The sequence below is a fragment of the Balaenoptera borealis genome (genome assembly GCF_965194805.1).
Source record: "Balaenoptera borealis genome assembly, chromosome: 12".
Taxonomy (NCBI): Eukaryota; Metazoa; Chordata; class Mammalia; order Artiodactyla; family Balaenopteridae; genus Balaenoptera; species Balaenoptera borealis.
In genome coordinates, this window is record NC_138869.1 from 86,884,440 (window position 1) to 86,907,638 (window position 23,199).

The 23,199-nt window shown below is 44.2% G+C and overlaps 2 protein-coding genes across 4 annotated transcripts in view; one reads left to right on the forward strand and one right to left on the reverse strand.

The window, feature by feature from the left end:
- Nucleotides 1-1,082: 1,082 nt before the first annotated feature.
- OR11A1 (olfactory receptor family 11 subfamily A member 1) overlaps nt 1,083-23,199 on the forward strand; it is a 34,635-nt gene continuing 12,518 nt past the window's right edge. The window contains exons 1-3 of one of the 3 annotated variants that reach the window (XM_082347014.1): nt 1,083-3,462; nt 4,549-4,671; nt 13,227-15,115. The gene's annotated coding sequence lies outside the window, so the exon portion shown is untranslated. Of the gene's footprint in view, nt 3,463-4,548; nt 4,672-4,705; nt 4,867-13,226; nt 15,116-23,199 lie in introns of all 3 variants that reach the window. The other 2 variants (XM_082347013.1, XM_082347012.1) reach the window with 2 other exon arrangements.
- Nucleotides 20,519-21,742, reverse strand: OR10C1 (olfactory receptor family 10 subfamily C member 1). Its single transcript, XM_082347023.1, is given in 5 exon segments — nt 20,519-20,809; nt 20,812-20,980; nt 20,984-21,129; nt 21,132-21,221; nt 21,224-21,742. Coding segments are annotated over 5 exon segments (906 nt in total). The 5' UTR covers nt 21,522-21,742; the 3' UTR covers nt 20,519-20,606.

Below are 23,199 nucleotides of genomic sequence, written 5' to 3' on the forward strand. Positions count from 1 at the left end.
GTTCCTTCCTCAGTAGCCATCTGAACATTTATCACTGTCCTTCACCTCCCTCACATCTTCACTCCTCTCTCTATCCGGCTTAGATTCCCTGGTCAGTCACTGTAATTAGTCCTTTGTGCACATACTATCAACGTTCCTGCTGAAATCCACCTCAGATCCTATCCTATCCCTACATTCGTTCAGCTGATCGTGGACGGAGAAAAGGCCACAGTCATGCCGAGAAGTTTCACTTTACATTCATGACCACTAACTTCATTTTTAAATTTTCTGTCCAGTTTTATTGAGATATATTTGACGTATAACACTGTGTAAATGTAAGGTATACAAAGTCATGATTTCATACATCTATGTATCGTCAAGTGTTTATCACACTGAGGTTAGTTAGCACATTCTTCATCTCACATAATTATCATTTTGTTGTTGTTATGGTAAGAACATTAAAAATCTACTCTCATAGCAGCTTTTAAGTATTCAGTACAATGTTGTTAACTATAGTCACCACACTGTACATTAGGTCCCCAGTCATTTTATAACTGAGAGTTTATACCTTTAGAACGTCACCTCCCCATTTCCCCCACTCCTCAGCCCCTGGCAACCAACATTCTACTCTCTGTTTGGATGAGTTTAGTGTTTTTAGAGTCTACTTATCAATGGTATTGTACAGTATTTGTCTTTTTCTCTCTGTCTCATTTCACTTACATAATGACTTCAAGGTACATCCATGTTGTAACAAATGGAAGGATTTCCTTATTTTTTATGGCTGAATAATATTCCATCATATTATATATATGTATAAATATAAATATTATATATAAATATTCATATTTTTAAATGCAACACACACACACATATATAAATACCAATTTACATTCTCACCAACAGTGAACCAGGATTCTCTTTTCTCCACATCCTCACCAACACTTGTTATCTCTCTTGTCTTTTTGATGATAGCTGTTGTGAAGAGTGTAAGGTGGTATCTCATTGTGGTTTTGACTTGCATTTCCCTGATGACTAGTGATGTCAAGCACCTTTTCATGTTCCTGGTAGTCCTTTGTAGGTCTTTGGAAAAACGTCTGCTCAGATCTTTGTCCATTTTTTTAATCACATTTTTTTTCCTGAAAAATGTCTATTCAAGTTCTTTGACAATTTTTTATGGATTTTTTTTTTGCTATTGAGTAATATGTGTGTATATCTATCTATCTATCTATCTATCTATCTATCTATCTATCTATCTATCTATCAATATCAACCCATTATCAGATATATGGTTTACAAATACTTCCTCCCATCCTCTAAGCTGCCTGTGGTTTAGGGCTTGTGAAGACAACTTGAATAATGTAGTAACACACAGAAACCTTCCCCACGGTGCCCTCCATTTTCTTTCCACGTCTCTCAGGATCTTTCAGAGTCTTTGTATTCATCTTGAATTTAACCTAAATGCTTCCTGCCTCAGTAAGGGTATTGGAAGGTCGTAGAAGGATGTGACTTTCTCCTGTGCCCACTCTCCCCAGATAGAGCCAGAAGTCTGAGGTCTGACATTCAAGGCTTCCAAGAATCCAGCCTCAAGTTTCCAAGCCCAGCATGTGTTCTGCTTTTCCTCGCATAAACTTGCTGCACTGATTGGATTGGATGACTCCCTGTGCTTCCCCACTTCTGTATCTTTGCACTGGCATTTCTCTTTGCTTGAACAAAATGCCCTCCTTGTTTCCTCTCACCTACCTCAGTCCTCCTGACCCCTCCAGGTTCCGAACAAGCTTCACCTCCTCCAGGAAGCCTTTCCAAGTCTCTTCTTGCTTCCCAGAGCCTTTAGAGTTTGCGAAAACAAACATAATCTTTTTCACATTCTGCTTTTCATTTCATTATTTTCTGATTATAAAAATAATATATACCACTTATGGAAAAGCAGGAAATATAAGAGATAAATGGGAGAAAACAGAGATATATAAACATATAGGGAAAGAAAAAAGCCTATCTATAATTCATACAACCGATACTGTTAACTATCCACCATCAATAATTTAGGATATTCTCTTTCCTACTCTCTTTTTCCTTCATATTTTTACATAATTGAATTCATTATGGTTTCCATAAGTTTATTTTTTGTACTTGGCGCTAGTCATCTAGTTTTATGATGAAATAATGTCTACATTATTACATATATCTTGTATATATGAAAATATAATTTATATTTATTGATCATCTGCTAACGATCAGGCACTATAATATCCACAAGATACATGTGTGCTCAATGTGTCAATTTATTATAATTTACTGTTGCCCCCTTCTTTGATATCCAGGTTACTTTAGTTTTCTTACAAAGCATTAAAGGTGACATTTCAAGAAACAGAATGAATTTTCTGTATTTTTATCTTTTTTTTAAAGGAAAGAGTGGTGTGTATAGAACGATTGCATCAAATGCTTCCTTAGAATCCCTGGAGTCTATGTATGTATGTTTGCATGTATGTATCTATCTATCAATCATCTATATCTATATCTACCCCTCTAGTGACAAAGTGGAAAGAGTGTATTAGATTCTGGCCATGAAGCCGGATCTTGAACAACTCATTTGACATCTGTGAGCAGTTTTGGTGGATAGGCAGATTGATAGTGTTGCGTATCCCTTCAGGGTGATGAGGAGGGAGAGAGGGAAGGGAGGCTCCCAGGGGAGAGCTGGAGTGGGTCTGGGGTTGGGTGAGAGTGAGGGAGAATGAGGAGAATAGAAAAGAGATGCTGAGTGGAGGAGGAAGGCAAAGAGCCTTTACCAGATCACGGAGAATGTTTTGCATAAGGGACACTGTGGGGCCTTGACAATTACCTGCAGACTTGAAAGGCAGAAGAAAGGAGGGTGAATAGAGGAGTGGGTGGCATCTTTGAAGCCCAAAGTCTGCACCTAGATCCCACTTCCTGTTTTTCTCCGTTCTCAGAGGACCAATCCGGGATTCTTCTGAGCTACAAGTCAGGTCAGCTCCTTCTCCTCTTTCCCCTTACATCTCCGGAGGAACCAAGGCCCCTGTGTCTCAGCCCCATGGCGCCTGAGTTTCTCCCACGTTCCTCTCCTCACTCTTTCCTAGTTGACCCTGACAGGGAAGAGTTAAGGCCAATGAGCGCACACACCGTAGGGAGGCGGAGAGGCTGACAGCGACCTGGATGAGCACCCACTCGCGTTTCCGGACTGAGCTGAAGCCTTTGTCTCTATTCGTCAACCAGTCCTGCTTCCTACGTCTCCTTCCGGCCCCCAAGCGAGATCCTCTCCCGTCAGGCTCTCCGGTGCCTCCCTGGGGCCCGGATCTGTGAACCCTGGAGAGCCCGGGGAGGAGGTCAGGCTGGGGGACCCGGGAGCCATCTGCTGGTGGGAGCCCTGAGTGCAGGCTGGGGAAGGGAGATGCGCGGGGGAGCGGTCTGCCCTTTAGCTCGGAAAAGAGGCTGCCCAGGGAGCCCAGGCACCAGTTTCCCTGTGGGCCGGTGAGTTTTCCTCTGGGCTTTTGTCGTCGTTCTCCTCTTTCTCCGCCAGCGCTTCACCCTGCCTGCGCGGCTCCTTCTCCCTCCCCAGTCACCTCCTACTTCCTTCTGCAGAGTGAGGGAAGGAGGCTTCTTCCGGTAGCAGGCGCCGCCAGGGCCAGGGGCACACTTTAGAGGGTGGGCCCTCTGGGGCTTGGGAAGTTAAGGAAGGGAGGGAGAGTCAGGGGGGAGAGGCTGGGAAGAGGGAGCCTTAGCGAAAGGCAGGGTGGGAGGTGACAAAGAGGGCCAGGAGAAGAGCAGGATGTGAGAGGGGAGGTAGCTCTCAGGGGTCAGGTTCAAATCAGCTACCCTGTGTTTGTCCTCCGCAGACTGACCACGGCATCCATGCCCTCTGCAAGTAGGGCTCAGGGGAGAATACGGCCTCTTGCCTTCCCCCTTGTATCTTTGCTTTCACCTCTTCCTCTTTCCTACCTCTGTGGTGACTGTGTGTGTGTGTGTGTGTGTGTGTGTGTGTGTGTGTTCCTTTCCCTTTTTGCTCTTTGGGCCAGTACTCAGCCATCTCTTTCCCTTTGCTCCATCTCACAAGCCTGACCCTTTCAGTTTTCTCTGAACCACAGCTTTGACTGAAGTCTTACGATGAAACCAGGCGAGAAGGATTCATTCATTTTTGTTCATTCAGCACGTATGTAGGGACAAGAGCACAATGGCCAGAGAACTTGGCTGGGCCAAAGGAGACCTAAGTTCTAATTCTGGCTCTGCCACTAGGTAGCTATGTGACCTTGGGCACATTTAAATCACTCTATGCCTGTGTTTTCTCATCTTCCAAACGATGGGATTGGACCAGATGAGCCCATTTTTCTGCTCAAATGCCCTAATGACTCTATGATGCTGTGATTCTGTTTATTAAACAGTTCTGGCCATTTAATTCATTTGGGGCCATTTTCTCTCCAGGTCACTCTGCCTTTATCTGCTCCTCATGCCATCCTCCTCTCTGAGTCTTTGTGTCCTGCTTCCCCTTCATGTTTGAATGTCCCTTCTTGTCTTTCAGCCTCTTATGGGTCTCATCCTTGGGCTGTCATGCCATTCCAGGTGCTGCTGTCATTTGAGGAGGTGCCCGTGCATTTGTGCCAGGAAGAGTCGGGGTGTCTGGACTCTGCACAGAGGGCCCTCTACAGGGATGTTATGTAGCAGAACTACAGATATCTTACTTCTGTGAGTGAGACTTCCTATCTCTTCTCTTTTTCAGAATTCTTCTTCATTAGCAGTACATGATTTTCAGTACTATTCAATGAGAGCCTCCCCACCGATTCTGACCCCCAATGGGGTACTGATTGATGTTGGAGTGATCTGAAAATGCAGTATGTTTTTGGCCAGTATTACTCTCAAAGAACTTTCTGGAAACTGAAGGTATTTATATGGGGCACTTAGAACATGAGTGATAGCTCCATATAACTCTTTCTAGAAATGTAGGCTCTTTTAAGTCTAGACTCAACCTCTACTCTCCCCCAAATGCCTATAACATTCCTTTCTCTCTATTACATTTTTATTACAAAACATTTTTATTTCCTAAATAGTACAATGAGATGTGATGAGAAATCTAGCTATACCAATGGGCTGTGTAAAATTAAAAGGCCTGGGAATGGGAGACATGACCCTGGTTAGGGAGATGGAGATTTCTGGGTCAGTCCTCAGGTGGTATTCTCACTCCCTTTATGGGCATGACTTTTAGTGGGTGCTGTGAGGAGATTGAGGTTGTGTGGCACAAGGAAGCTCAGAGCCATAACAACTTCAATCAGTTCCTTGGTTTACCAGTCCAGTATTTTCTTTCTTATATTGATATCAAGGTTATAATAGAAGGATCTAGTTTATTTCCATCACATTTTCCTTTATTTCAAATCCCAAACTTCCCCCTTAATCCTCTATGGGCTGAGAAATGGAATGTTGCCTGCCACATCAGTAAACGAAGGATGTCACAGTCATCAGCGATTGCAGCCATGCGGCTACGCCAATGGTGAGCTGGTGAGCCCTGAGGAAAGTCAGGATGTGAAAACACAGGATACTGGCCCCAGAGAGCTGAGGTGCATATCAAAGGAATGATTTCAGTGAGCCCAGACTCTTGCCTCTTCCCATACATAGAAAAATGCTAAATTCCTTAACTTGACATTTCCAGTTTTTTTAAAAATTAACAATACTCTTTTGATCCTACTACCTGCTCTTTGTTGCAAAACTCCTATAGATCCTAGTTCTCCCTTCGCCTCCTTGGAGCAGTTTTCTCAGGGTTACTTGAGATGCTGCCTCCCGGGCTTGACGTCCTAAAAATTTCCACCGAATAAAACATAACTCTCAACTTTTAGGTTGTGAATATATTTTTTTAGTCGACAGGGTTTACCATCAGTCATCCCCACACCTTACAGTTTGGGGTGGGGCATTCACAGAGAAATAAGACAAGGCCCGTGCCCACTTGGCCGTTACCTTCCTGTTGTCATGACAAGAGAAAAACCATCCGTTAAACAAAGAAGGTTGAATGTGCTCAATGTCAAATGAGTGTTTTAGAGCATCGTGCATTTGATTGGACCAGTGCCAGTCTGTGAACTGTTTGTTATCAGTTTGTGATGGGATAAGTACATACATTGAGAGAAAGCATTTAGAAACTTTTAGAGCAATTTGACATTGCCACAGTATCCAAGCATGTGGCCAGTGGGCCCATCTCATTGACCAAAAGAACAAAACAAAAAACCTCTGGTCCTTCACCACAGATAGTCTGAGAAGCACTGGTCTAGAGAATAAGTGTTATGTGGCGTGGGATCGTCAAGGATGGCTTCATGGGAAGCAAGGTGGAACTTGAAAGATGGGTAGGAAAAATAAACTATGGAGAGGGGAGAAGCAGAGAAGGTATTCCAGGTGGGAAGAAGGGGAGAGCAAAGACTCAAAGGGAGGTGGACTTACTGGACACTGGTAAATAGACTAGTCTGCCTGGTTAGGTTAGGGTAACATGAGACGGTGGAGGTGGGTACAGAAGTTGGTGTTAGACATGTTGAATGAACGACATGGCCCAAGCCTACCGTTGCAGCTAGCCTCAACACCCAGGATATTGTGGTCCAGCGGCAGCCATTCTAGAATTTAGAGAGTGAAATGGGAACACATATAAGTAGGACATATGAGAGGTGAACCTAAGTTGGTGGAGGGGCAGTAGCTCAAAAGGCAAGGTTAGACAAGTTGAATAAGGACTATTTGAATTTTGTGTTTTAGAGTGTCAAGGTACAGAGAACGTAGGGCATAGTAGCTGTACATAGCTCAGTAAGGAATTTTTGATCTTCCGATTGATCCAATAGAATTCTTGTTTCCTAAAACTGAGCTGACCTCACAGCTGGAGCAACGTGAGGAACCATAGATTCTCGATGTCCCAAGACCTCCTGATCTGGGGCTTATTCCAACCTTTCTTGCAGGTGAGAGGGCTGCATCCAAGGTATAGTAACTGAGCAGAAGGGAGGGTTTCAATATTTGGAGAAGGGATTGTGTGAGAGGGAAATCAAATTTACTCTTTATTTTCTCTTCCATAGTCATATATTCTCTTACCAGTCTACTCATCCATTTGCTAATTTCTTTTTTTTTTTTTTTTTTGGTAATTCAACTTTGCCAAACACAGTCTTTTGCCTTTTGCTGCTCCCATCATTGGTCCCTGCTCTCAAAGGCGTTTGCCACGTAGACCTCCTCACCCTGGAATTGTCATTCTGCATCAGTGCCTTATGCTGCTGTCAACTTAAAAAAAATGTACAACATGAGAGTTGTGAGTTAAGTTTTATTTGGGGCAAAATGAGGACTGCAGCCCGGGAGACAGCATTTCAGATAGCTCTGAGAAACTGCTCCAAAGAGGTAGGGGGGGAAGGTCAATATATTTGTGATTTTGGTGAAGAGGGAATACATGCAATCAAGCACATATTTTTGCAGAAGTTCTCGTGAGGGTTACTGCAAGTCATGAGGAGCAGACGTCACCATGAAGGAATTTAGTGCTTTTCTAGATATGAGGAGATACAAGAATTGGGCTCATAAAATCAGCTCCTGAAAATATCTACCTGTTCTGCCAGTTTTTCTCAGAGCACAGGGTGCCTCATTCCTGATCTCCACCCTGAATTCCTTTCAGGGGGTGTTGAAGGTCAGCAGCTGTAGTGGCACCTGATTTAATCCTTGTAGAGGTAGATGGCAAATGCCAATTTGTAGTTGACACTGCCATATGGCTTCTCATCTGCTGGGTTATATGCAACTTATAGCTATTGATACCGAGCAGGACCCTGTGGGGCTCCTGGGCACAAAAGCCCTCCTGTGTCCCCCATTTCTTTGATTACAGGAAATAGGTTTCATTCAGCCTCCACAACCTTCTCTGAGTTCCAACGGGTAGGTTCAAACAGTTGTTAATCAGGGAAGGGAAGGGATGCGGAGACAAGGGAGGAATAGTGCAGCCCTGGGGCAAGGTCCTGGTTCTCCCTCAAGGGATCCACACAACAATATCTTTGAGCTGTTTTGCAGATACTGAAGCCCCCACCAGGTGGGAGAGGTTAATGGTTAACACGGTACGCTGCCCACAAGCACGTAGATCCCAGACCAGCTGGAACGAGAAAGTTGGTGCTGACTCCCACTTACCTCACCACCAACCAATCAGAAGAAGGTCCACGAACTCATCACGCCCTCTTTGAACCATTACTATAAAGCTCCCCACTATGCCCTCCAGGTTGGGACACACAGTTTTGAGGGCATTAGCCTGCTGTGACTCCCTTTGCCTGGCAAAGCAATAATTCTTTTCTACTTTACCCAAAACTCTGCCTCGAGATTTAATTCCGTGTCCGTGTACAGAGGCCGGATTCAGTTTCACTATCTCTGAGTCCTTTAAAAGAGATTGATCTGTCAATACTTCACAGTTCTACCATCCAGATCTTATTGTATTCTAATTCTTGATCTGCTCAGGCAGCAGGAATTTATGGAAATTACTGTGTGCTGGAGCTGTGCACTTGCTCAGCTCTATCAGCGTGTCTTGAGAAAGATATTTGGAGTATGAAGTTAGATTTGTTCCAGGGGTGTAAGGGAGATGCACTGATTTTTTTTTTTTTTTTTCTGATACAAATGTGATGCCTGTTCATTGTATAAGAATTGCAAATACAAAAAGTGTAAGAAGTTAAAAACCATCCCGCTACCCAGATACAACTTCTTTCTACATTTTGGAGTATTCCTTACACCTTTTAAAAAGTTAGTTCAATATAGGTCTAGAGACAATGTCTGTCTTTTTAATGTAGCCCAAAATGTCTCTAAAAATGAGAATGTCAGAGTGACAGGAGGGTACAGTGGAACCACAGTCAATTTCTGAGGTTCTTTGAAACAAAGTGTCTACTAAGATCAGCTCTTGGATTTTTAATTTTTTTTGACAACGGTGGCCAGTAATATTTTGATGCTCAGTTAAGCTTGGGGCCATCTGGTTGTTATATTCCAAACGCTATATATTTTTTGACATTTTGGAGATTTTTTAAAGCCCACATATGTTAGCTTGGATTGAGTGTTGGAAGAAATGTGGGAAAAGTTCTTTCTATTGTTAGAATATGGAACCAGAGAGGCCTGATGTTGTCATTGGCAGGTGATGTGGTGATGAGACTTGGGGACAGAGCGGGTACACTCTGGTGTCTTCAGCACTTCTTGGCTCCCATGGGTCACTGGCAGGAGTGTGGCAGGCTCACTGACTTGTCACACATCTGAGATCACGTTGAGTGAACAGTGAATATAGATCATCCTCCTTTATAGCATGTGTGTATACATGAATCTTTTTGTGCATGTATTTGTGCCTCATGCTAAGGAAGAGAAGGTCATGCATTTGATGACTTTTTATTTTTAAATAGCTAAAAACGTACACAGACCATAACCTAGCCTTATCATTGCCCGCTAGCCTACTGAGAGAACTCTGAGTATCTCATCCTTCCTCACAGAGTTCATCTGTATATGCATGTCTCTCGGTGTATATACGTGTTTATAATTGTATAGTTATATGTGTCTCGTTTTTTCTGTTTGTTCGTTTGGGAGTCCCATAGCTCATGGATAGGTTTAGAGGAACTCAAAACAAATTATACATATTCATGTAGTAAATGGAGCCACTTTCCCAGGCTTCATGCTAATGGAAGGGAACAACTGGAAGATAGCCCAAGATATGAATAAGACAAAACAGTAAAAAATCGCAAAGTAGTTTCTATTTGCCTTTGAAATGTGGTTTATCTCTATTTTTAAAGCAAACTCACCACATCAGCCCAAGGTTTTTTTTTTCGCCCCAGCATTTCTGAACATCTCTTATCTCAACACGTTTCAACTTCCTGCAACAGTATCTGCCTAAGTCTTTTTAACTCTAGGGTTTTTCTCTAGGCCCTATTTCAGAATTAATGTGTTATTATTTTCACATATTTGTTCCTTTACTTATTTAAAGGAGATTTACAGTGGATTTCTAATTTCCAAGTAAAATCCTAGGCTGTAAGAACCATCAATTGAGAGGAGAGGTGACATAGTTTGACTGAGCCTAAAAGTCCCCAAGATTCTACTTCAGAAGTTGAAGGGCTTGCCTCCCAGTCAAATCCATTTCTCTTTTCTTGAATTTCCTGTGCACAGTACATCCTGAAGGACCTTGACCTAGATTTTCCCATGGGTAAGCAGCTCTCTGGATGTGGTTACATCTGTGCAGCTGCCAAAGGTGCTAACCTGGGGAGCAGGCAGCAAGATGGAGTAGCAGGTGCTGTTTGCATTTCCTCAGTTGCTAAGTTGCATTTTATAAATGCTGCTCCACTGGAGGTGTGTGTGTGGTGAGGACTTAAAAAAAATGCACAACGTGAAAGTTGCTAGTTTTTTTTAAAATTTTTATTTATTTATTTATTTATTTATTTATGGCTGTGTTGGGTCTTTGCCTCTGTGCGAGGGCTTTTCCTAGTTGCGGCGAGCGGGGGCCACTCTTCATCGCGGTGCGCGGGCCTCTCACCATCGTGGCCTCTTGTTTCAGAGCACAGGCTCTAGACGCGCAGGCTCAGTAATTGTGGCTCACGGGCCCAGTTGCTCCGCGGCATGTGGGGTTTTCCCAGACCAGGGCTCGAACCCGTGTCTCCTGTATTGGCCGGCAGATTCTCAACCACTGCGCCACCATGGAAGTCCCGCTGGTTAAGTTTTACTTGGGGCAAAATGAAGACTGCAGCCTGGGAGACAGCGTTTCGGATAACTCTTAGAAACTGCTCCGAGGAGGCGAGGGGGGGAGCCAGGTTATATAGGAGTTTTGTAAAGCAAAGGGCAGGTAGTCTGAACATCAAAAGATTATTGTTAATTAAAGAAAACCAGCTATCTCAAGTTAAGACATTTAGTGCTTTTCTGTGCAGGGGAAGATGCAAGAGTCTGGGCTCACTGAAATCATTCCTTTGATATGCACCTCAGCTATCTGGGGCCAGTATCCTGTGTTTTCACACCCTGAGTTTCCTCAGCGCTCACCGCAGGGAGTGGCTGCAGTCTGACAGCTGCTAGATGGCAGGTATTCTTTTCAGCCCTGAGTCTCCTCAGGGCTCACTGGCTCACGTTGGAGGGCTGCAATCGTTGACGACTGTGACATCCTTTGTTTACTGATATGGCAGGAAATATTCCATTTATAAACATTCCATTTATCAGTGGGATGATTATAAGAACCCGGAGCAGACAACTATGTGTCTCTGTCTCCCTGTAGCATCTGGCACGTTCCCCTGCCTTACCCGAGGTGCTGGGTAGTTGTCCATTATGTGACTGACTGACCCCACTCCTGTCTGTGCCAGGACTCCCATCCTCTGCTTCTCCCGAGGGACACGTACTCACCCCTCAGAATTCTGCTCCACATTCGGAATCCAGGTTTCTCCTCAAGGGCAGCCCAGAGTCTGAACTAGGTGTTCCTTCTTTGAGCTTCCCTAAGACCTCCTGCTCATACCTATCATAGCCTAGTTACTCTCTCTCTCTATTTGTTAAATTTTATTTTTTAATATTTGTTTTTGGTTGAGGTATAATTAACATAACACTGTATTAGTTTTAGGTGTACAACGTAATGGTTTGATACATGTATATATTGCAAAATGATGACTACAAAATTTAGTTAACATCCATCAGCACACATGGTTACATATTGTTTTCCTTCTGCGGAGAACTTTTGTTTTACTCTCTTAACTTTCAAATGTACAATATAGTATCATTAACTCTCTTTAGTTTTCTGAACATAGTTATAACAGCTGCTTTGAAGTTTTTGTGATAGTCTAACATCTGGGGTCCATAAGAGACGGTTTCTACTGACTGTTATTTTCTTGTATATCTGGTCACACTTTCCTCATTCTATGCATATCTCATAATCTTTTGTTGATTACTGGATATTTTAGATAATTATGCCAATCTGGATTCTGATCCCAAGGGTGGCATTTGCTGTTGATTGTTTATTTGTTTAGTGACTTGCTTGGACTAATTCTTGGGGCTCTCTTTTCCTGCATTATTAGCCACACTGTATTAACATTTTTGTTTTCATTTTTAAGACTTGTTTCTTAGAGATCTCCCCAGATCAATGTAGCTTATTGGTTAGCCAGTAATTGGTTAAAGGTTGTGCTTAAACACTTTGAGCCATTAAGTCTTCCATCCTTGATTGATGGCTCTATGTGGCTTGGAGAACACATTCAAAGTTCAGGCAGTTTGTATATCTGTCTTGGCTTTTACTTTCTGTGTTTGCAAGGCCTCATGTTCAGCCCCAGATGAGTATCTTGCTCCTATCTGCAGCCTTGTGTGTGTGAAGCCTTCAGATCATGAGGGACATGTAGGATCTTATCAAGGCCCACTTTGGGTGTCTTGTTCTCTAGATCTCCCTGTTAAATTTCTGGCTAATCTGCAGGTTTGTTGCTTTCCTCAATCAGTATATAGATCTCAGGCTAGATGAGAACATGGTCTTCCTGGTTATTGGCCACTAAGACTGCTATTATTTTGACAACTCCCTGGGCACAGAATATTCTCTGTTCTGCTCCAAATAAAGTCAGCCCTTTCCCTGCTGATCTTCATGGCCTGCCCCTTCCTTGGCAGGATTTTGGGGCCAGACACCTGGGCAAGTGATGGGAGCAGCTCCAGATTAAAATGACACAGACCCACGGTTCTTGCTAAGGTTTAGGAAGTATTCTTGAATAAATACTTCTCAAATTGTTGGATGCATTTGGTCAGTTTCCGGAGTTCTTGCATGGTTCTTTTGGACAAATTTGTCCACTTTTTAATTTTTTTGTTTTTGCTGTTGGTAAGAGTATTTGCTGAGTGCCTGCCTCACTCAGATACTTTAGAAGTTCCCCTTCACCTCACCCTCCCCAACCCCCAAATAATTATGAGTCAAACAGAATGAGGAAATTAAACCTACTAAAACCAAGTAGAAATAACTTTATATTTGTTTTCTTTTTGAATTGTCTGAGTTTCTGGTGAGAAGCCAGATCATGGGGTTTGAAGTAACCATGGACACCCTGAATGTGTGCATCTTTTATTCCTTTTACTTTCTCAAGTGCTCCATTCAGCACATATTTATTAAGTAGCTTTGTAATCATACTAACAGACCTGTTAAGTATGTCTTGATTCTCTCATTTTACAGATGAGGAAGAAGGCTTAGAGATACTGAGCGATCTGCTCAAGGCGTCAATCTTAGCCCCAGTACTAAGGCACAATCTGCTGATTTACACTGCAGTCCATTTCCACCCATCTCTAACCCTGGCTTCTACTTTCTCCCACAGGTGACATGCATGAAACCTCTGCCCCGCCCAGGGAGGGCTGCGAGGCAGGGACTCCTTTCCTCAGCTCTGCCCAGTGGGGATGAGGTCTCCGGGGAGCCTTCTGACAAGGTTCTCTATTGGTGCCCTTCAGACGGCAAGCAACTGATCCCCTGCACTGCCATTGACTGTCCCTGGAGACCCTTTTCTGCTCCAGACCCGCCCAAGCCTTACCAGTGCCCGCAGTGTGGCAAGGACTTCAGCCACCTCTCCAAATGGAACCTCCAGCAGCGCAGCCGCAGGGACGAGAAGCCTTTCCAGTGTCCATAGTGCAATCAGCGCCTGAGCTGGAGCTCAGACCCGACGCACCATCTGGGCAGGCACAACGGAGAGCCTTCCTTCTGGTGCGCGCTGTGCGGGGAACGCTTTGGCCGCAGCTCATGACTACTCGTGCGCCAGCGCGTCCACACGGGCGAGCAGTCCTACCGTTGCAGAGTGCCGCAGGTGTTTCTGTCTTGCCCAGTGTCTGGTCAAGCACCGGCGCATCCACAATGGCGAGAGGCCCTGCAAGGGCGGGAATTGTACTAAATGTTTCAGCCAGCGCGCCAACCTCGTTCCGCACGGGCGGGTCCACGTGGGCGAGAAGCCCTGCAAGTGGCGGGATTGCGCGCGGAGCTTCAGCCGGAGCTCGCACCTCATCCCGCACCGGAGGGCGCACGCGGGTGAGCGTCCAGGTGGCTGGGGACGGCTGCGACAAGAGCCTCAGCAGATGCTCGCGCACCGCAGGGTCCACTTGGGCGAGAAGCCCTAAAGCTGCGGCGTGGGCGGCAGGAGCTTCAGGCAGAAGACCAGCCTCATCCCGCACCAGAAGCTGCATGGGGCGGACAGGAGGCTGGGGGTGACACTTTGCGGCCTGTCCAGACCTGGGACCGAAGCCTGAAGCTCTTACCTGGGGCTAAGCAGAGGTGACCCATTTCCAGGAGCCTAGACCTCGGCTTCGTCCTTTCTCAGTGGGAATCGTCAAGGGAAGATTTGGGGCCCTACTAGAAACGGGGGTGAAGTAGGAGAGCTCAAGTTGATTTTCTTTGGTCAGCATTTCCAGGGATCTCGTGGCCCTCAGGCAAATCCCTGGGATTGCATGGTGACTAAGTAGGGCTTTTAAGCAGGCCTCTGTCCTTCCTTCCTCTTCAGAGTCTCTGCCATGCCTCCCAGAAATGTAGGAAATCCCAGAGAGCACCAGACAGCTGATCCCTGGGTTCTCAGGTCCCCGGGGAATGATCTGGGAGCAGAAGGCATGGAGCAGGAGAATGACAGGCGGTACGGGGGGGTGGGGGGGTGGGGGGTAAAACCTCTTTGTAGAGTTTTCTCATCCAACTTATTTTCTAGGGTTTTTACTCCCATTTGTTAGTCACTCATTGGAGCCCCTGGTCTACCTCATGGGAGATGTTAAAAGAGGGAGGAGAAGGTGGCCCCCTTTTGAAGAGGTCCCCCTGTCATGTTTCCATCCCCCCAAAATGACCTTCTGAGCCCTGCAGCTCGTGTCCTCATTTGCATCAGCCCATCATCAACTTGCTCTCTCCTCCCTCCTCCCAAATCTTTGCTTTGCAGTTGATGTGTGCCAAAGTTCTGAACATTGGTGGTATGGGGCATGGTGTTTTCTTTACAGTTGAACTCTGCCTCACTGGTGGAATTTCCTGCCTAAGTTTTACATCAGGGCAGGATGTGGTGGGAGTCTGGGTGACTAGAAATTAAAAAAAAAAAACAAAAAAAACCCAACCAAACAACACTTTTTGTCTTTCACACAACTCAAAACTGGGGGTGGAAGCCAAACCCAAGGGTGATGGTGGTGGAGACTATTGATGGCCCAGCTTCTTCTCAGCACTTCATGTTTCCTGGTTGAAGAGGTGTCAGAGGTAATACGGTGAGGGTGGAAATACCGTTCTTTTTTTCTTTTTTTAACTTTTTATTTTATATTGGAGTATAGTTGATTAACAATGTTGTGATAGTTTCAGGTCTTCAGCAAAGTGATTCAGTTTTGCATATACATGTATCTCTTCTTTTTCAAATTCTTTTCCCATTTGGGTTGTTACATACCATTGAGCAGAGTTCCCTGTGCTATACAGTAGGTCCTTGTTGAGGAAATACCATTCTCTGCTCAGTCCCCCAACTGGAAAATCAGACTTTCTGGAGATGAAAGTTATTACCAAATTCCACTGGATGCACCTCCTGGAGGTTGGTGCTTCTCATATGTTTTTTTGTGCACCAGCTTTTCCCTTCAATAAGGTGTCTTTTCACTGGAAGAAAATTATTTTTAAGCTTGTGGTTGGTGGAAGCCAGCATTTCTCTTTCTAGATGAATTATTTGGACCAACCCCACTTTCCTGTGCAGTCTTGGGAACTGGTTTAAAGTAATTGTTTACAGATACTTTCATTTTGACTTTCTAATTCTCCTTAACTTTTCAGGAGCCCACCAAGTTCTGGGCAGAGGCCTTTCCCTATAGCGATGCAGATACAGTGCACTTAAGTTAAAAATGTCAGAATGGGGACTTCCCTGGTGGCGCAGTGGTTAAGAATCCGCCTGCCAGTGCAGGGAACACGGGTTCGATCCCTGGTGGGGGAAGATCCCACATGCCACGGAGCAACTAAGCCCCTGCACCACAACTACTGAGCTTGCACTCTAGAGCCCGTGAGCCACAACTACTGAGCCCACATGCCACAAGTACTGAAGCCCACGCACCTAGAACCCCTGCTCCGTAACCAGAGAAGCCACTGCAATAAGTCCGCACACTGCAACGAAGACCCAATGCAGCCAAAAATAAATTAATAAATTATTAAATAAATAAAACAAAATAATGACTGGTTCAGTAGCATCCTCCACCAGTATGACCAGTCATTAAAAAAAAAAAAAAGTCAGGATGTCAGGATTGGTGTGTGCCACCGTGTGGCCATGGTGGAGAACTGCATCTTCAGTGTTCTGGAGAGCAAGCCCTGACCCTGAAATATCGTAGAAACTATCCCCTGAGCTAAGGTCTAGGGTAGTAATTTTAGTCTTTAAGCTGCGTTTTACCCACGGAATTCCTGAGTCAGTAAGTCTGAGGAGGCACCTGAGAATTTACATTTCTAAGTTCCTGAGAGATGTCGTTCCTGCTGGTTGGGGGACTGCATTTTGAGAACCACTGTCCTAGTGGAATGAAAAGCCAATAGTTTTGAGCTCTCAGCTCCACCACTGCAGGTTCCCACCCAACTCCAAATCAAAGGTGATCCGGGTGTTCCAGTCTGTACAAACTGTGTGGAAGAGGTGGGGGTAATCTGGTCCATGTCCCTGACCACAAGGGGGCGCGCTATAAAATTATCTGTTGCCTCATTAGGTCATCAGGAAAAGCTCAGAGAGGTGCTAGGAAAGGAGAGCCCAGATGAGGTCCGGCTTACCCAAGAGAAGCCTTATTGTTGACTGGGGCACACTGCGACATGGACAAAGTCGAACTTGGCCACCTTTCCACCCTTCCGGACGCTTCCTTTTTGTTTTGGCTTCTCCACCTGTCTGGGTTCCAAGTCCTGAGGCGTCTTGCTCCTAGAACTCTATCTTAAGCTGTAAATGAGAAACGATGCAAGTGATGCACCTTTTCAGAAATTCCTGAAGTAAAAAATTATCTGTGATTCAAAGGGAAGGGCTTTTATGAGTCTTTAAGAGTGCATTTCAGGCACCTTGTCAGGCCGTTGTGTTAATGTTTTTAGTGCATGTGCCTGGTTTGCAAACCCACCACGATGTTGGGACTGCCTCCTAATAACACCACAGATGCTGATGAGACTTTCCCCTCTTTGGGAGATCTCACCCAGACACCGAGCTGAGGGCCTGTGTGAGATACTGCAACCTCAGATGATATTTTCTAGATGGGACGCTGGTTGCTTAGATAACAGCACCCAGATATGGTGAGCATCCATCAGAAAGACGGGGAAGAAGGCACACTGGATTTGGGGAGCAGGTGTCATTTGGTTTGCTTCCTTAACCTTGGGTGAAGGTGGACATTGGCCATCCAGAGATCTCTCCAATAATTGGCTCCTCCCTGTGTCTTTTCCTTCTTTTCTGATGAGTACATGCATGTCTGCTCTTTGCTAGAAATCTCTGTGTGAATAAACAGAAACCTGTCTGCTTGAATTCTTTTAGATCTGGGGTCATAGTTCTGAATTTAGAAACTTGCTGCCTATTTTGAGTGGTATTTGCCATGGGAACCAAGTGAACAAACTTATATTTGGCCAGGATTAGTGTAGTTCAATATCCCTTGGTAGCAATGGTGGGGAGGGAGCATTCACCATGATCTTTCGATGTGGACCTTTTTGTTTTAAAAGTCTTTATTGAATTTGTTACAATATTGCTTCTGTTTTATGTTTTGGTTTTTGGCCCCCGAGGCATGTGGGATCTTAGTTTGCCGACCAGAGATCAAACCCACACCCCCTGCATTGGAAGGCGAAGTCTCAACCACTGGACCACCAGGGAAGAGGCCACCATGATCTTCTTTTTGGTTCTTTATGTGAGAATCAGCCACAAGAAGCAGAAAGTCCTTGGGGAAATAGGCATAGAATAATGGAGCTCGAACTTGACATAGAGCTCATTTGATTCAACCCTACTGTTTACTGATGATGAAGTTGAAAACCAGAGAGATGATGAAAGGAGTCTGCACCGGGTCAAGAGTTTAGTATTTGAGGGGAGATGTTCACCCAGGTCTTCAGTCTTAACCCAGGCTTTTCCTTTCAGCTATCCCGTCTGCTGTCTTTTGCATGCTCATGAACCTAGATCTTGCTCCAGAAAAACTTTAACAAGCTTTACCTATTATGTACAAAATAAGGATGAGGTAGACTGCACAAAGAAAATTGTAGACTAGAAAAAATAAGGTGAAGTCAGATATCAGACGAGTATTTCAAAAGTACACTGTGAGGGAATGTACATTTCCTGGAAATGAGTTACAAATTTGGCTTTAAGTTTACTAGCTGTCATGCAAACAGGGCAAAGTGATTACGTAGTTTCTTAAAAAGTTAAACAAACACTTTCCATACGATCTAGCTATTCCACACCCAAATATTAACCGAAGAGAAATAAAAGCATACAAAGACTTGCACATAAATGTTCAGAGCAGCTTTACTTGTAATAACCAGAAACTGAAAGCAACCCAAATTTCCATCAATAGGTTAATGGATAAACAAATTGTCATATGACCATATAATGGAATAACAATCAGCAATAAAAAGCAATGAGCTGTTGATACACTCAACATGGATGACTCTCAAAATAATTGTGCTGAATGAAAGCAGTCACAAAAAGTGTACATACTTTATGATTCCATTTATGTAAAACTCTAGAAAAAGCAACATAATCTATAGCCACAGAAAGCTGATCAGAGGTTGCTTGGGAATGAGGAATGCAGGGAGGAGTGGAAGGGAGAAATTGCAACAGGGCATGAGGAAACTTTGAGGGGCTTAAGTATGTTCATGTCATGCCTGTGGTGATGGTTTCACAGGTGTATAATACATCAAAACATATCAAATTTTACACTTAAATATATACAGTTTATTATACATCAATTGTACTCTCATAAAGCTGTTAGGAAAAATGTTATTGCTTACATAAGTACAGTTATTCCTAGCACTGAGATGTGAGAGAAGTTTTTCCTCTGTGGGTTTCATAATGTTGCTTCTTGTAGTCTTCCCTAACGTAAACCAATGGTAGAATGCCAAAGCACTATTTAGCAAGAACAATTCTATGAAGAATAGTTAGAGATGACTAGGAGATGGAATATAATGCATTTTAGATGTGCAGCTGTCTCTTGGTCTGCTTTAGTCTGGAGATAAGATTTTAGATATCAGGAGAAAAGCTGTATTACCAGTCCTCTAGCCAACCCTTCCTAAATATTGTCCCTGTCAAAGGATGTCTCAATAAGTGATAAGGAACAGTAGTTTTGAGATTTTACTCATTGATAAGTATATAGACTGTAGGAATATGTTAGGGACTGGGTTGAATTCCTCAAAAGTCAAGGAGCCAGACAGTTCCCTGACCCCAGGGAGGACCATACTATTCCTCTGTTGGGTAGGAGACGAGGGAGTAACTGTTTATTGTCTCTTCACCTAGTGTTTTGAATATTCTCTACTTTGCGTTGTCCTCTGAAACATTCATGGGAATGAGCATGATTTCCTCAACCAGCTAGCAAGCACCATCTGGGCAAAATCACCACCCTGTATTTCCTTGGTATATACAACAGTGCCAAGCAGGAAAATGAGCATATGGAAAGCCTTCAATAAATGCTTGTAAAACTGAAAAAAGTGTTGGGTATAAGAAAAAGGGTGTGGATTATATTTTTAATGATTAGTGAATACCTGCCCCCCTGAGACATCTTTTCTGATTGTCTCAGCTCATCTCATTTCTTTGTTCTGTGTGTCTCTGACTCTTCCATGCTTTGCCATTATATGTACTCTACAGTGGCCTGACTGTCTTTGGTTTATGTCTGTGCCGGGTGGCAGTAGCGTGTGCAGTTTCTTCCTCCACTCTCTTTTGAGTCTTGGTTCCCGTGGTCATTAACACTCCAAGAATACCCTTCTCTACCCCAACAAAAGCGCCCAATGTGGGATGGATATTATCCTCTGTACTGATCTGTCTGGCTCTGTAATAAAAACATTTACAGAGGCACTATTTTGTGTGCGATATTAAGCTTGGCTATTTAACAAGCTTCAAAAAATCCAAAGAAACAGACTCCATTATTATGCGAAATTTATGGATAAATAGATTAAGGCTCAGAGTGATTATGTAATTCTCCTATTATCACACAGGTAATCACTTGAAAGAATTATGGCCTTAAATTACAGTCTGACATTATAATCTATTCTCTTAACCACCCTGTCATACTGATTTCCATAAGAGCTTACTTTTATTGAAACTTTTTTCATTGCCCTCACTTCTTCAGGGCTTTTCTTTTTACTTGGTGATGGATTTAATTAGATATAATTATGTGTGCTAATGTACTAATTATCAGTACCACCCAGAAAATAAATGCCTTACCTAGGATATATAAATGTCAAATAACTTTAAGGATCATTACTATTGCTGGAAATTTTATTACCTTGATAGTCTGGTGAAGATGACATTTTGTAATGTTTCCCTAGCTGTCAACTTGCTCTGCTTGTAAAGTTGATCCTCCATCCTAAATTTTTCCTGTTTCTTACAACAGAAGGCAGAATAGTGTGTGTGTGTGTGTGTGTGTGTGTCTTGCAGGAGTTGGAAGAGGGGTTTGACTCCAATAGTTCTTTAAAGGCAACATTGTCTTCTTGACAAGCTGCCCTCTCCCAAGATAAGAACCATGCTTCCTCTTTGGTGATTTGGGGCTGAATGGGAATGGTAGTCATCGTCAGTCACCCTTTGTCAAACCTCTGCCAGCCCCATTTTCTGGATGGTTCTCTTTAGAGCAGCCTTGACGTCAGTGTTCTGGAGGCTATAGATGATGGGATTGAGGATGGGGGTGACTACAGCATAGAAGAGGGAGACAAGAGGGTCAGTGACAGGATCATAGCTGGCCTTAGGGCGGATGTAGATAAAGATCGCAGTGCTATAGAAGAGGGAGACCACACCAGGTGGAAGGAGCTGGTGGAGAAGGCTTTGGGGCGGCCAGCAGCAGATGGGATCCAGAAGATAGTAGCCAGGATACTCCCATAGGAGCCCAGGATGAGGCCAAAGGGGCAGAGGATGAGGAAAGCAGTGGCCAGGATAATCTGCAGTTCATTGAGTGAGGTGTCCCCTCATACCAGCTTCAGGACAGCCTGGATCTCACAGAGGAAGTGTGGGATGGCATTGGGGCCACAGAAGGGCAAGGAGAAGATGAAGGAGGTGTGGCCCAGGCCCACCATTGCTCCACAGCCCCACGCTGACCCAGCTAGACACAGGCACGCCGATAGCTCAGCAGCAGGGGGAAGCGAAGGAATTTGCAGATGGCTGCATAGCGGTCATAGGCCATGGCTGCCAGGAGGCAACACTCCGTGGCATCTGGAGAGCACAGCCAGAGCGAGGGGTGTGGCGCTGACCCGTGAGGAGGTGGTGAAGCAGTAGGGGGTTGGTGACGGACGTGTAGCCAATCTCCAGGGCTGAGAGGATTCGAAGGAAGAAGTACATGGGGGTCTGGAGGGCAGCGTCAGCTGAGACCAGCACCACAGTGAGGAGGTTGCCAGCCACCGTGAGCAGGTAGACAGTGAGAAAGAAAGAGAAGATCAAGCTCTGGAGCTCGGCCAGGTGGGAGAAGCCGATTAGAATGAATTCAGTCACCACAGAGGTGTTTGTACTCATCCTGCTCACGTCCCTTCTGAATGAAGGATAGAGGAAATGACAAGGGGGGCTTCCCTGGTGGCGCAGTGGTTGAGAATCTGCCTGCTAATGCAGGGGACACGGGTTCGAGCCCTGGTCTGGGAAGATCCCACATGCCGCAGAGCAACTGGGCCCGTGCGCCACAACTACTGAGCATGCGCGTCTGGAGCCTGTGCTCCGCAACAAGAGAGGCCGCGATAGTGAGAGGCGCACCGCGATGAAGAGTGGCGCTGCTTGCCACAACTAGAGAAAGCCCTCGCACAGAAACGAAGACCCAACACAGCCAAAAATAAATAAATAAATAAATAAATAAAGTAGCTATTAATTTAAAAAAAAAAGAAATGACAAGGGAAAGTTGCAATTATGGAATTGTGAGGTGGACAAAGATGACCTCTTGTTGCATCTGATCAAAGCATTGGAACTTCTTTTCTTTAATTAATTAATTAATTAAACATCTTTATTGGAGTATAATTGCTTTACAATGGTGTGTTAGTTTCTGCTTTATAACAAAGTGAATCAGCTATACATATACATATATCCCCATATCTCCTCCCTCTTGCGTCTCCCTCCCACGCTCCCTATCCCACCCCTCTAGCTGCTCACAAAGCACTGAGCTGATCTCCCTGTGCTATGTGGCTGCTTCCCACTATCTATTTTACATTTGATAGTGTATATATGTCCATGCCACTCTCTCACTTCGTCCCAGCTTACCCTTCCCCCTCCCCGTGTCCTCAAGTCCATTCTCTATTGTCTGCATCTTTATTCCTGTCCTGACCCTAGGTTCTTCAAAACCTTTTTTTTTTTTAGATTCCATATATATGTGTTAGCATACGGTATTTGTTTTTCTCCTTCTGACTTACTTCACTCTATAGAATGAAACCGGACTACTCTCTTATACCATACACAAAACTAAATTCAAGATGGATTAAAGCCTTAAATATAAAACCTGAAACTGTAAAACTCCTAGAAGAAAAAACAGGCAGTAAGTCTTTGACATCAGTCTTAGTAATATTTCTTTGGATGTCTCCTCAGGCAAGAGAAATAAAAGTAAAAATAAACTAATGGGACTACAAGAAACTAAAAAGCTTTTGCACAGTGAAGGAAACTATCAACAAAATGAAAAGGCCATCTACTTACTGAGTGGGAGAAGATATTTGCAAATGATATGACTGATAAGGGATTAATATCCAACATATGTAAACAGCTCATACAACTCAACATCAAAAAAGCAAACAACTCAACTTAAAAATGGGCAGACGAATTGAATAGGCAAGGATATTGAGAAAGGGAACACTTGTACACTGTTGGTATGAATGTAAATTGGTGCAGCCACTGTGGAAAAACTATGGAGGTTTCTCAAAAAACTAAAAATAGAACTATGACTCAGCAATTCCACTCCTGGGTATATATGTGAACAAAACAAAAACACTAATTTGAAAAGATACATGCACCCCAGGGTTCATAGCAGCATTATTTACAATTGTCAAGAAATGGAGAGGACTTCCCTGGTGGTCCAGTGGTTAAGAATCCACTTTACAATGCAGGGGACACAGATTTGATCCCCGGTTGGAGAACTAAGATCCCACATGCCGTGGGGCAACTAAGCCTCTGCACCACAACTACTGAGCCCATGCACTGCAACTACTGGGCCCACATGCTC